General features: G+C 42.6%; 1 protein-coding gene across 1 annotated transcript; it reads left to right on the top strand.

The window, feature by feature from the left end:
* The first annotated feature begins 579 nt into the window (after positions 1-579).
* On the top strand, positions 580-1,710 carry LOC136510507 (uncharacterized). The gene has a single exon (XM_066504927.1). The coding sequence runs from the start codon at positions 580-582 to the stop codon at positions 1,708-1,710; it is 1,131 nt and encodes a 376-aa protein (XP_066361024.1).
* The last annotated feature ends 13,127 nt before the right edge of the window (positions 1,711-14,837 follow it).

Below are 14,837 nucleotides of genomic sequence, written 5' to 3' on the forward strand. Positions count from 1 at the left end.
TGTTTCCCTTTTGGGTTAGTGGTGTCAAGTTTAATATATGTGATTGCTTTGGTGCTGTGCTTATATATCATTTTCCTGAAAATAGGCTACTCCGCTGTCATGCTTGGTAATATTTTTTCAACTTTTTCCTGTCTATTGTGAGTTGGCTATACTGCCTTGTTTGCTTGTTAGCAGTCACCCTGTTCATGGGCTGGTTTTTGCGGTTTGTGGTTAAATTCCAAACCAACCCAGGATCTGTATGCCGGTGCGGTGCAGGGCTGGTTTCCGACGGGTTGGAACGAATTTGATTAGTTTATTGGGTTGGTTTGGTCACCCGGTTTCCGGCGGGTTGCGTGGCTCAGCTGCAACTATGCACGGCGAGGCGGTGGAAGCACTTGTGAGCCTCTCCACCTCAGGCCATCCATCGCCGACGGCGGCCTAGTTGAGTAACTGGAGGCACCTGAGCGCGCTGGCAGTTATGATAATGGTTCTAATATGAAAGGAAAACACAAGGGAGTTCAAAGTCGATTGCGTGATAGAAATCCAAGAACCTTGTATATGCCATGTGCTTGCCACAGTCTTAATCTTACTCTTTGTGATATGGCTAAGTCTTGTAGCAAAGCTGACTCCTTTTTTGGAATTGTGCAACGGATATATGTCTTATTTACTGGTTCTACTAAAAGATGGAAATTTTTGCTTGACCATATTGATGGTTTAACTGTGAAATCTTTGTGCAACACACGTTGGGAGAGTCGTATTAAAAGTGTTGCCGCAATTAGATATCAAGCTCCTCAGCTAAGGGCAGCTTTACTTGCATTGAGTGAAGATAGAGATGTAGAACCAAAGGATAGAAGTGATGCAAATAATTTATTTGAAGTACTTGGCAGCTTTGAATTTATATTTGGCATGGTTATTTGGCATGATGTTTTATTTGCTGTCAATAAAGTAAGCAAGAAGTTGCAGTCACCATCTATGTGCATTGAGTCTACCATGCAGCAGATACAAGGCATAATGGATTACTTTAAAACCTATAGAAATGATGGGTATGCTTCTAGTAAGGTCAATGCAACGGAAATTGCATCTCAAATGGGTGTCGAGCTATCGTTCCCAGTAAAGCGACGTACTCTTAGAAAGAAGCATTTTGATGAAAATAATAGTAAGGAAGCACTCCTGGAAGGTGAGAAGGAATTTAAAGTTAGTTACTTCGCGGTTATAATTGATATGGCAGTCCGTTCATTGGAGACTAGATTTCAAGAATTGGAATCATTCAGAGAATTATTTGGATTTTTAATGAGTTCAGCAAACTTGAAGGCATTGGATGGTCCTGAGCTAAAGTTGTGTTGCACAACACTAGCAGCAGTTTTCTCTCTAAATGGTTCATCTGACATTTATTTAAATAATCTAATTTCCGAGTTGAGTGTTCTACAATTCACTTTGCCAGATACACCAATGACAGCTATGGAGATTTTTGAGTTTGTTACAAAGGCTGATTGTTATCCTAATACTTCCATTGCTTATCGGATCTTGTTTACTATGCCTGTGACTGTGGCATTAGCTGAAAGAAGCTTCTCAAAACTAAAATTGTTGAAGAATTATTTGAGATCTACAATGTCTCAAGAGAGGTTAAATGGTTTGGCAACATTATACATTGAGAAGCGATTGTTGGATGAGATCGATATTGATACCATCATCAATGACTTCGCATCGAGGAATGTTAGAAGGAATTTTTAAGGTAATTTAATATAGGAATTTTTAAGGTAATTTAATATTTATGAATTGTTTCATATGAATATTGCTATTGCATCCGCAGTTAAGTGTTTATATATATGTATTTACATTTAGTACTATCAAAGTCATGTATGTATAAAGGGCCCCGGATTATGGTTTCGCCCCGGGCCTCAAAAAAAATCAGGGCCGGCCCTGCAAGTGAGGAGGTAGCGGCTGGAGCCCATCTGCGGCAGCGACGCCTCAGGCACGTTCACGAGCTCATGCTGGTTGGCCTCGTAGTCCACCACTCTGCGCTTGGGGACGTTCACGTGAAGAGCTGGTGGTGCAGGTCGAAGTAGACCACATTTGGGTTTGCCGGGCTCACGGTTAGGGTTAGCTGTAGGCACGGATCGACAAGAGCCCAAGACTTCTCCACCTCCCTGTAGGCCGGTGCAGTGTGAAGAGCCCGTAGCTAGGCGCCATAGCCGGCCTGCCCACCGAGAACCGCGACCGGCGGGTTGCGGCGGCGAGAGCGGCCGTCGTGGTCGGTAGGCGGGCGGGGGAGGAGGATGAGAAGGGGAGGGGTCGGGGATCTAGGCCGCTATGTCGGGAGAGGTCCGGGGGTGCGGAGAGGGGGCGCGGGCGTCGGGACAGGTCCGGGAGGCGACGTCGGCGGGGCGCCGGGGAAAAAGTGGGCAGCCTGACAGCGTCGGAGGAAGAAGAGAGCGCCCAACAGGTTAACACCCGTGCACCCTTGTATTTATACTCAGGATGATTTCTAGGGGCGGTTCCTAATCCAGTCGCCCCTACAAATGCATTTATAGGGGCGGTTCTTGATCCAGCCGCCCCTACAAATGCATTTGTAGGGCGGTTCCTGATCCAACCGCCCCTACAAATATTTTCTATTTTTTTAAATTATTAATTCTGTATTTTTTATATCACAAAAACACAAAGTAATATAAAAACAATTGTATATATGCACAAATATAATATTTTGTATTATTTTATATATGCAGAAATATATATAAAAACAATTATAGTCAAAACAATATAGAAAACAAGAAAAACAAAAATTTAAAATTTAAAATTTTAAAACTTCGACTACAATTTTATGACATTAAATGAAACAAAATGAAAATGTTGTAAACATAAAAGTTGTATAACTCATCAACATGTACAACTTTTATTTTGGTTATCTTGTCATGTGACTTTGTTTGAACGATTCAAAATTTAAAATTTAATTAATTTCAACTTGAAACAATATTTTCAAAGAGTAAATGATTTCAGATGAAAAACTCATGAACACCAAAGTTGTAGAACTCATCAATATGTACAACTTTTATTTTGATCATATTTTCATTTGACCAAATTTGAATAGTTAAAATTTTGAATTTAAATAAATGGCAACTTCAAACAAGATTTTGAAACCTTAAATGATTTCAACAATAAAAGTCGTGAACATAAAAGTGATTGAACTCATCACTATTTACAACTTTTATTTTGGTCACTTCTTCATGTGACAAAGTATTAGTAAACATTGTTCATAAATTCACATATGACTCATAGATTCATGAACTATACGAGAAACATGTTGATTTGTGAACAATGTTTACTATCACTTTGTCAGATGAAGAAATGATCAAAATAAAAGTTGTAGATCTTGATGAGTTATACAACTTTGGTATTCATCACTTTTTCAGCTGAAATCATTTAATGGTTGAAAATCTCGTTCGAACTTGTCATTTTTTTAAATTTGAAAATTTGAAGTGCTCAAACTTTGTCAAATGAAAAGAATGACCAAATCAACACACTAACTTGATAGGGCAAGATTTTAGAAAATTTTAGGAAAAAAATGATCACATTTGAAGTTAGTATGAGAGAGAAAGACTAGTTACAAATTTTACCCAGAGATTAAAAAGAAAAATCACAACTGTTCATGATGATCAATGATGAATAAGTGTGATTTGTCTTTTTAATCTATGGCTAAAACTTGTAACTAGTTTTTCTTCCTCGTACTAACTCTAAATGTGATGGTTTTTTCCCTAAAATTTTCTAAAATCATGCTCTATCATTTTAGTCTAGTCATCTATCTTTGTCACTAATTTTGAACAATTCAAATTTTGAATTTTAGAAAATAACAACTTCAAACCTGATTTTCAAACACTAAATGATTTCAGCTGTAAAGGTGATGAATATAAAAGTTGTATAACCCATCAAGATCTCCTACTTTTATTTTGGTCATTTCTTCATTTCATAAATTGTTAAGTGATTTCAAATAGATTCATCTGGATGTTGCAAAGGGTAGTCTCACACACATGTATAAATGTAGTCTCACACACATATAAAAATATGTAATCTTACACACATACATAAATATATAGTCTCACACGCATGCATAAATAAAGTCTTATAAACACACACTTACATAAACACTCCACGTTCAACAACTAGCTAGCCCACTGTAACGACTTTCTCCTTGACACCTTTTCGTTCCCATGGCAATATATCTTTGGGTAGGTCTTTTTCCACAACACTGATCTTCTTAGGAAAGTCTGTGAATAGAGGCATCTCATCGTAGTTATTGTAAGCTTCAACATCGTCCACACCATCAACTCCAATAATGTGTTGTTTCCCGGAGGCAACCACGTGCTTTGTCTTCTTCTTCGGGGGGAGGTTACTTTGTGGGTCAGACATATAGAAAACTTATGCAACACGTGAAGCGAGCACCCAAGGGTCATCTTGGTAGCCTAGATTCTCGAGGTCCAGGACTCTCAATCCGATCTCGTTCAGTTGGTGTTGTTTGATCCAGCGGCATCGAAATAGGGCCACTGTTATATCCCTTCCATAGTCAAGTTCCCATATCTCTTCAATGATGCCAAAGTATTGGATCTTTCGCCCCAATCCATCGAGAGCCTCTATTCGAACGCCGCTGTTTTGGTTCACATATTTACTATCCTTTGCGTGGGTATAGTACGTATACCCATTGTTGTCATAAGCATTCCAAGATGTCACTTGTCTCGATGGCCCCTCTGCCAACCTACTGATGGTAATAGAGTCTATGGTTTCTCCAGGCGGTATGTTTTGGTCCTTCAACCATGTAGTTAGTCGTTGCTTATGTTGTTTCATGACCCAATCATCCAAATGGCTATTTCTCTCCACCATAATGATAGCCAAGTGTTCATCAATGTACGGTTGCATCAGTTGTGTACTCTGCAAGACACTGTAATGCGCCCGACTCACCTCTTTGTAATCATGGTTGATGAACACTTTTCTACCACTGATGCCCTTCCTAGCCAGCCTACCCTTATGACGAGAATCGGGTTTACCAATCCCTTTCTGTACTTTTAGGTACTCTTGACAGCACTCGATGACTTCTTCAGTACTGTAACCCTCTATCATGGAGCCCTCTGGGTATGCTCGATTATGCACGTATCGACTTAGAACCGACATAAACTGCTCATAGGACCACATTTCATGCAAGTAACAAGGGCCCAGCGCCTGTATCTAATGAACCATGTGAATCATGAGATGTGGCATTATATCAAAAAAAGCAGGAGGTAAATACATCTCCAGTTGGTTTTGTGTCTCCATCACAAATTCATGTAGGTCACTCAGCTCTTGCTTGCCAATCGACTTCTGTGAGATCTTCGAAAAGAAGTAGCACATGCGGGTGATGACCATTTTCAAGAACTCTAACTTTATAGCCCTGATTGCAATAGGTAGAAACACTGTCAGCATCATATGGCAATCGTGAGCCTTGCAGTGTGTTATTGACAAGTCCTTCATCGACACTAGCTTCTTCACATTTGCTGAAAACCCTTGACCCCCCTCAGGAAAGTGCATATAGCTCTCTTCTTGTCTGGTGTTAGGTTGAAGCACACCGCGGGTAGAGTGTATTTTCCATTAGCCTCAGGTACCGGGTGAAGCTATGGCATCACGTTTAGCTGCACCATGTCTTTCCGTGCTTTCAGACCATCCTTTGACTTGCCTGTGTCCATCAAGGTAGCAATGAGACTCTCAAAGACATTCTTCTGCATGTGCATAGCATCAATGTCATGGGGGACCTCCAAGTCTGGCCAATAAGGCAGATACTAAAAGAAGATCGATTGTTTCTTGAAAGGTACGCCTTCGACAGGAGGTGTGCTTCTATCTCTATTCGTCCCATCCGGATTCTTCTTTCCATAGACGACGCATATGTTTTTCACCATTCTGTACATGTGTTCTCCGTTATGACGTCTCTCCGGAGGGGGTTCAATCTCCGGGGCGTTGTCATAAAATCTAAAGAATAATTTGTTGTGGTACTTGTGACTTGTCTTTAAGAAGCGTCGGTTCCTTAGGTAAACTATCTTCTTGGATGCATCTAGGTACACCCATGTAGTACCATCCAAGCAAACCAAGCATCCTGTCTTCCCTTTGATCTATCCAAACAACGCGGGGTAATTATTGGTAGTAACAAATATTATTGCTCTACATATGAAGTCCTCCTTTTGAAATGCATCGTACATCTGCTCCCCATGTCTCCATAGCCTCTCCATTTCTTGCATCAAAGGCTCGAGGAACACATCTATATCAATGCCTGGTTGTTTAGGGCCAGAAATAAGAATAGTGAGGAGAAGGTACTTTCTCTTCTGACACAACCATGTTGGGATGTTGTACATGGTCAAGATCACTGGCCATGTGCTGTGGTCGCTCATCCTCTCATTGAAGGGATTCATTCCATCGGTGCTCAAGCCAAACCGTACATTTCTTGGGTCATCGCTGAATTCTTTGTGCTTCTCATCAAACTTTTGCCACTGACTACAATCAGCTGGGTGTGCAATCTTATCATCATCCACCTTGCGCTCATCATCCCACCATGTCATGAGTGCGGCTTCTTTAGGGTTTAGGAAGATACGTCTCAAGCGGTCGGTCACTGGTAGGTACCACATCACCAAGGCAGGAATTCTTCTCTGCTTTGCATTGTTGTCTAATGGAGTGTCCTCTAGAGGCTGAGATTCTTGTACCACCTTTTTGTACCCTTCTTATTCCTCTTTTTCCCCGTGGAGGCTTCGTCCCCACCGTAAAGGTCATTGTTCTTATATCGGCTGGCCCCACACCGGCGATATTTATCCAGTGACTTGAATGTTTTGCCACGAAAAAGTATACAGTGGTTGGGGCATGCATGGATTTTTTCAACCCCCATTGTCAATGGACTTATGATCTTCTTCGCTTGGTATATGTTGGCGGGAACTGAGTTTGGTTGTGGCAGCACCCATGACAGGAGATGCAATAGATCATTGAAACTATAGTCTGACCAGCCGTACTTAGCCTTCAGGATGAGCAGCTCAAGCACAAAACGTAGCAATGTCCAATGTGTCGGACAACCCTTTTCAACATCATGCACAGTCTCCTTCGATGCTCTTGTCACCCTTTCCAAATTTTCTAGACCTTTCGGGCTATTTAGTAAAATCTCTAGTCCAAGAGCTCGAATCATGTCCTCCAAATTATCTTCATTCCCGACACGTGCTCCACCATCATTATTGGCACCACCTTCATCATTACCATCTCAACCACCAACATCACCACCTTGTTCATTGTCAAACTCAAAATCCATTCGTGCATCAAGCTCTGCTGAATATTAGGACAGGGATTCTATGGTTTCGTCGTCGTATTCCTCCTCATCCTCATCGTTAACAATAACCGTTTCACCATGATGAATCCACACTGTGTAGTCCAAAACAAATCCTCGCATAATCAAATGTGATCTGCTGATAGTCATATCTGTCCATGCCATACGGTTCTTGCAATTTTTACAGGGACAAATAATTATATCCTTATTCTCTTTCAATGTCATTGCATGCTTCTTTGCGGCTTCAATAAATTTACCCACCTCTTCACGGAAACCTGCCTTGAACCTTATCGAACCATACATCCAAGAGTTCCTGTACTCCATCTTTTACAACAACAACAAAACAAACATTAAAGGACTACTTATTCAGATATATAAAAAATGAATCAAATTAATAATTACTTGAGAATAATTGTACATACTTCAGATATATATGAATACAAATCTAATATAATTACATGAAGCATACAAACACACCATGGTAGAGGAAAATTAATTAATGGCCCATTTATCCATAAATAATTAAAATACATATTTATTGATTACAATAAACAATTTCAAAGACAACAATTAGCAACAATTATACTTTACCCAATATCTTTCATACAAACCCTAGTCCAATTTTATCAAACATAAATTTATAAAAACAAAAATTAATAAAAAAACCAAACCCTAGATCTAGATCTACATGCACATGAAACATGCATAAAACTAACTAATTGTTCACTAAAATTAAGAAACATGGACCAAATAAGAGTATGATCTTGTCTCCCTCCCTAATTTACCATAGTACATTTAAAACTTGGGTCTAATTTGCTTCATAAGTAGCTCAAGCACCATAGAAGAGAGAGAAAAACAAAACTTTAATTACTCACTAACCAACCATTAAAACTTCAAAAAAAATGTGTGGAATAGTATTTTCTTACCTTCTACGACCTCTCCACCAAAGGATTTGAGACCAAAACCTTCCCCCTTAGTAGAGCAATTTTTGGGAGGTGCCCAAGGCCTCCCAACCTTTCTTTTACGGGTTGGAGCGAGTGACCCGAGAAGAAAGAAGGTGCTGCAGTTGTTTTATATGTGGATCATTTGTTGGGGCGGCTGGTGATTGAGCCGCCCCTACAAATCGGAGGTATTTATACGGGGGCTTTTGTAGGGGCGGCTCTACAAATAGCAACGCCGGGGGCGGCTGGTGAGTGAGCCTCCCCTACAAATCATACCCATTTGTAGGGGCGGTTCGTATCACCAGCCGCCCCTGCTGTTCCATTTGTAGGGGCAGCTGGTGTCTGGGCTCCCGAGCACACCACTATAAGGACGGCTCCATCACCAGCCGCCTCTACAAAAAATTCGTCCCGTTGTTAAAAATTGTTTTTTACGTAATGCGTGTGAGGAAAAGGGCAGAGGACTGATGAACGTATGGCTGCAGAGGCTCGATCTCCTCTCCCAATGAATCCGATACTGGATACCCTGTTCTGAATTGAAACTTCCGATGCATATATAGTGCTCTCCTCTATTCTCCTCTTCCATGCATTACCAAACATAGTGCAATTCTATGTTCAAAAATAGTTTGTACTACAAGATGCAGGAGATCATGCATCTATCATTATGGATTAATGGAGAGCAAAAATAAAGCACAGAAATTGTTCACCACCTACCAATCTTCCATTATTCATGGCTTGAACATTTGTACCATACCTGTCGCTGGCAATCTTAGCTTCATGTGAAATCTGCCGATCTTATAAATATGCATCCCTTGTGTGACGAGGTGTCTAGTAGATCATCAAAGCTAGTGCAAGTGTGCAACAATGTGTGTGTGTGTGTGTGTGTGTGTGTGTGTGTGTGTGTGTGTTGGGGGATTGCTATTGGTTTTGAAGATAGAAGAACAACATAATAGTGGATTGCGAGTAGGTGTCATCTGGAACGTCATCTCTGTTGGAAGGATGCGCGTGGTTAGTGTCTTTTTGCTTCGTGGACTGGTACATGTGCCTAGCGCAGGCAGCGCTTCTATACGTCCGATTTTGGACACCTAGGGCTGGATCGAGTTGCCTAGCAGCGTTGCCCAGGCCAGGGTCCGAAGCAAACAAACCCTTTAATGCATGGCTACTTGCGCTTGAGGCCAAATCACGTGGCTCTTCGGTCATGACGAGCAAACCCCAATTTCCACTCTCCCATGGCACTAGTGTTTCTAGTTTTCATGTGCACATGAGGGGTTCATCACAAAAATAAGAGACAAGTTGCCTTCAAAGTGATGTCAGCAAGAAACCTTACTTCTCGGTCGCCTGGTTGTGTGATGGGGAAGGCCGGAAACTTTGTGCTTGGGCCAACTTGAAGTTGAAGCTCACGGTTATAAGTACGTAGGGCTGGATGCTGCCGCTGCTTGTGTTGAACAATGCAATCTTACGGTTGCGGCTTCATCAATAAAGCAAATTAAACGAAAATAGTACAGGTACAACATTAGACTGTATGCACGTGCGTGGAAAAGGGGCAGAGGACTGATGAACGTATGGCTGCGGAGGATCGATCTCCTCTCCCAATGAATCCGATACTGGATACCCTGTTCTGAATTGAAACTTCCGATGCATATATAGTGCTCTCTCCTCTATTCTCCTCTTCCATGCATTCCCAAACATAGTGCAATTCTATGTTTGACTAAGTCAAATTTTTAAGGTTTGACTAATTAAGTTTATATAGAAAATAGAATCAGCATTGATGTCTTCAAAGACGGAGGCCTGCTTTCATGCTGAGTGACTGTTACAATCATGCTGTTTCTTGATGCATCATGCATGCAATCATGCTCTTTCTTTTATGTGGAAAAGAAAATCACATGCAGTTAGAAAATATTCAATGATAATACAGTCATCTGTACACACTAATGATATGATTCCGCAGTCAAATGAGTGACTAGACACCTTGCGCAATTGCAGGTCAGTGCTACTGTTACGAAAGTGTGAACCGCCAATCACCATATATATATAACACATCCATCTACACACGTTCAAGCTTTGGACTCAACCATACATATCAATGACAAATACTGCCATTTCATGGAATGACTATGGTTACCGCAGTTGAATTTTTTTTAGACAATGGAAATAAATTCAGCAAAATAAAGTACAAAAAAGTTTCCTTAATATAACCTAAAAAAAAGGTTTTGGGTCAATACTTGTCAAAAACAACTTTATTCCTGGTAACCCATTTATCTAGCAAAAGACTGCACATCCTATCAGCAACAAGAATTAATTTGAAACTCACACTTATTTGAACCACATATAGAAAAGATCATGGACATCTTGGAGGTGTCAATGTTAGTATAAAGTGAACCGCTCTCTAGAGAAATTTAGCACATAAACAATCAAAGTAGTTGAATTGAAGTGCATGAATGCCGAAAATATTTTGCATTACAGGATCCAATAGATCATGCATCTATATGGAGCAATGGAGAGGAAATAAAGTACAGGAATAGTGCTCTACCTACAAATGCAAGCTCGCATTATTCATTTCTTGAAGCGCTGCCATGAACATCCATACTTGTTGTTTGGTAGTCTTATTAGCTTCATGTGACCTCTCACCTCTACCTATCTTATAAAAATGTATCCTTATGTGTAGCTAGCGAGTGGCTTAAAACCAGTGCAACAGTATGGGGGAGAGACAGAGTAAAAAATTGGGTGATGGAAGAACAATAATAAAGCTCATTTTGAGTAGGAGGTATCTGGAACAACGTTACCACACAGAATATTGAAGTATAGGAACCAGAAGTTCCTTCTAGACAGATTAATCTCAGCCGCTGATGTGGGAAAGAAATTAATTTATGTGATTAATTGTTAGTTAGGGTAGTTTAGTAATTGTATATGCAGTCATTACTTCAGCTAGAACTCGTTTTGTCGCACGAATTGGCTCGCCCGGCGACCACGCCGATTCCATGCCGGTGCTTGCCCTCCTAGACAGCGGCGGATCCAAAAATATTTCAGGGGGCTGAACAACACTGCTGCTCGATCTTAAGTCTCAGCCCACCTACACTATAGAACTTTACCTAAAAATTTATAGAGGCTCCATAGGAGGTTCCACTGTTCCGGTACGGGTAGGGAGGACTTGAGCCCCCCTGGCCCACCGTTGGATCCGCCCCTGCTCCTGGAGGGGGTGGCTGGGGCTTGGCACCGCCTAGTAGACAAGGATTGGCACCGCCTAGTAGACAAGGATTGGCACCGCCCGCTGGACAGGGGTCAGCGCCGCCCGCCTGTAGGGCCTCCCGTGTGCCGGGAATCATGAGCCTCCCGCTGCCTTGCAATTCAGTTTCGCGAACCTCCCGCTGCCCTTCTGATCCAGAAAAAGGAGCCCCTTGCCATCACCCGGCACCATGAGCCTCGCCAGCTAGGCACCCTCCGCTGTCCGCCCATATGATAGCCTAGCTGTTGCCCTCTTTGTTAATCGAATAGGTAAGCCGATAAAATGACTAATATACCATCGGACTTTTCTTTTTAATTGGTTCCTGCCCCATAGGTTTTTAGTACCGGTCCACAACTTAGTACCTCCTACTAGGTACATCTTATCTTCTAACCACTAGATCTGGATTGATGGGCGGCTATTAAAATTCCCAAGCATTGTATTTTTTCTTAACTATATTATTATTATATTAGTACTGTTTACTAGCATGCGTGGGATCATCTCGTCCCTTTGGCTGCTATACGGGAAATATACCTCATCAGTCATCATTATTCGCCAACCTAGCCAAATTATAGGTAAAGCTGATGCTCAAGCCACAACTAATTTTACCAATTTCTGTATGCGACATAGTGTTGGCGTGATGACTATGTTATCTGGATTTGCTGAGATCTCCGGAACCTCAAGCAGAAAGGCATGGAATCGATCGAGTAATAATAATATATATGAGACTGCATGCAACGATTTAGATTTCAATCTGGCCATTGAGCATTCAGCTAGCCATGAATCGATACCCTTCAACCCTTCATGGTTGCATAGCTTCCATGTTCAGTGACAAAGCAGAGGCCATGGAGGAGCCGTCAGGATAATATTTTCCGAAGTAACTTGCCTGAATGTTGAAAATATTTCTAGTATAGGATCCAGCGGATTATGTATTTATGGAATAATGGAGAGAAAATAAAGTGCAGAAAAAGTGAATGCACTGTTGGCTCACAGGATCACCGGCTCAGGCGAGTGAAGCACTCGCCGGTCTTGTCGAGCACCCGCTAGTGTTGTCGAGCACCCGCTAGTGTTGCCGAGCACCCACTAGCCGTGCCGCCCATAAACATGCGTTGTCCGTCCCACACACTATGTCTGGAGCTAGAAGAAGAAGGGAGAACAGAGCAAGCACGCACAATACAAGACACCAGCGTTAGCCGAAGCCCTGTCTGTGAGATGGCAAATCTGACCTCACTTTACTGAGTTGCCGTAGTAGTCTATTTATACAACTCTATCTATCTAGTTCTAGTACAGCCCACATGCTGTAACAGTAACTAGATAACATACAGGGTTGACTCTGCGCTGGCCACTGCATGGCTACAGTGCTGCAGGTGAGCCGTGCGGCGCTTGCACCTGCAGCGGCTACAGTATCACAGCAGGGGGCCTTTCGGCGTCGCCTTCCCTTGCTGTGTTCACACAAAGGTAACAGTAGATTAGCTAGCATGCACCACCTATAGGAAGAATAGAGTTGGATGAAATTGAATTGATTTCTGAGCCTCACGAGATGATTATATAGTATAGAGGACCAACACCCACGTTGGTAAGCAATGTGGTCTATTCCTATAAATTTACTCTAACACCCATGCAATCCCAGCAGGAGCGCTGAAGACAGTGAAACTGGAGAAGAATCCAATTTGTCAATGCCCATAGTCACTGTGATTACCAAATTAAATAAAGGCAAAGAGCACACTTTAGAACGAAAATTGTAATCAAACTCTATTATATGAGTACGTAGGAGGCATCTGGAACAATGTTACCTATATGTCGCAGAGTATTGTTGTAGGAAAATAATCAAGATGTTAGAACTCCGGATGTATATCTGCAGCAAGCCGGTAGAAACCCTCACAGTGGTTGGCTGACACTGGATGCTCAATTGCAGGCATCACTGCTCTCAAGCAAGATACGGCAAGGGCAGAAACCTTCACTTCCACTTGGCTTTTGCTTCTATTTAGTTCGGTGCACCCAGATAGATAGGATGACGATGACCAATCGTGGTTCCAACTGTGCTTCAGTTTTTATACTATTCTTCCTGTGCTATTGCAGAGGGGAATTGCTGTGGTGGTGAGAACACATTAGAATGAACCCCGCCAATTGATGTGGCCATAGGTTACCGCCGGTGCCCTTTGCGTGGCACGACTGCACTTGTCAAAGTATCAACATATGTACTACAAATGCTCCTCTCATTGCTTTGGCTTCTTCCAAAGGATCGGACGAATATATGGCATCACAAGCTCTCATTGTTGTATTCAGGCTTGCGGCAGGTCATAACAAATCTATGTAATCTAACGCTGGGGATATTTTAGCGATTATATATACTCACTCCATTCCAAATTGTAAGTTGGTTTAGCTTTGTCCTGAGTCAAACTTGTTAGTTTCGACCAATTTCATATTCCTAGACAAGATTAGATGCATTTCATTTTATGATATATTAAGTTCAAAAGACTTTTATAAGATTTCCATCAGCATATAAAGGATGATGTCAAATGTTTAGTAGAACTCTAGTTATACTTGTTTTAGTGGACTGTTGTTGTTTTGCGCAGTCGGAGCACCCTGTGCTCCTCTCCCTTGACGGCGAAACCTGGAGGTTGCCTGACGAAGACCATTTCTGCCAGCTCGCCGTTGAGGAAGGCCGATTTAACGTCCAAGTGATGGACGCACCAGTCCTTTGCTGCTGCCAAAGCAAGTAGCAAACAGACCGACTCCATGCGCGCCACTGGCGTAAAAACCTCCTCGAAGTCTATGCCCTCGCGCTGAACAAAGCCTCGGGCGACGAGGCGCGCCTTGTGCTTGACAATGGCGCCGAGCTCGTCCCGCTTGACCTTGTACACCCACTTCAGGCTGATCGGACGACATCCTGGAGGTGGATCGACGAGCTGCCAAGTCGCGTTTTCCTCGATTGCCTTCATCTCCTCCAGCATCGCCCGTGGCCAGTTTCCATCGCGCTCGGCTAGCGCGAACATGGGTGGTTCCTCTGCACTGACGAGTAGTAGCTCTGCATCGTTGAGCAGCCTACCCACTAGACCTGAGGGACTTGTGCTGCCGACGATGTTGTCCAGTCTGCGGAACCGCACCTCCTCACCTTCGTGGTAGGCGTCCACGAACTCAGTGATGTCACTTGGAGGTGAGGCGAACTCGATTGGTGTCGATGGAGTTTCCTGTTCCATCAGAGTGCTTGGCACAGCACCTGGACGACTCATCATAACTCCTGCAGTGTTCGGCCACACTGTAGGAGTGTCTAGCCCCAGTCTTGGAGTCATTGGCACTGCTGCAAGACGTCTTGGCTCCGCCACGGGAGTGCTCGGCACCCGTCCTAGAGTGCTCGCCACCACTGCAGAACCTCCCGGCACCA

Source organism: Miscanthus floridulus, chromosome 16 (assembly GCF_019320115.1).
Source record: "Miscanthus floridulus cultivar M001 chromosome 16, ASM1932011v1, whole genome shotgun sequence".
Taxonomy (NCBI): Eukaryota; Viridiplantae; Streptophyta; class Magnoliopsida; order Poales; family Poaceae; genus Miscanthus; species Miscanthus floridulus.

Coding starts and splice junctions, on each gene's coding strand:
- LOC136510507 (XM_066504927.1), top strand. CDS start 580: ATGGCTAAGTCTTGTAGCAAAGCTGACTCCTTTTTTGGAATTGTGCAA.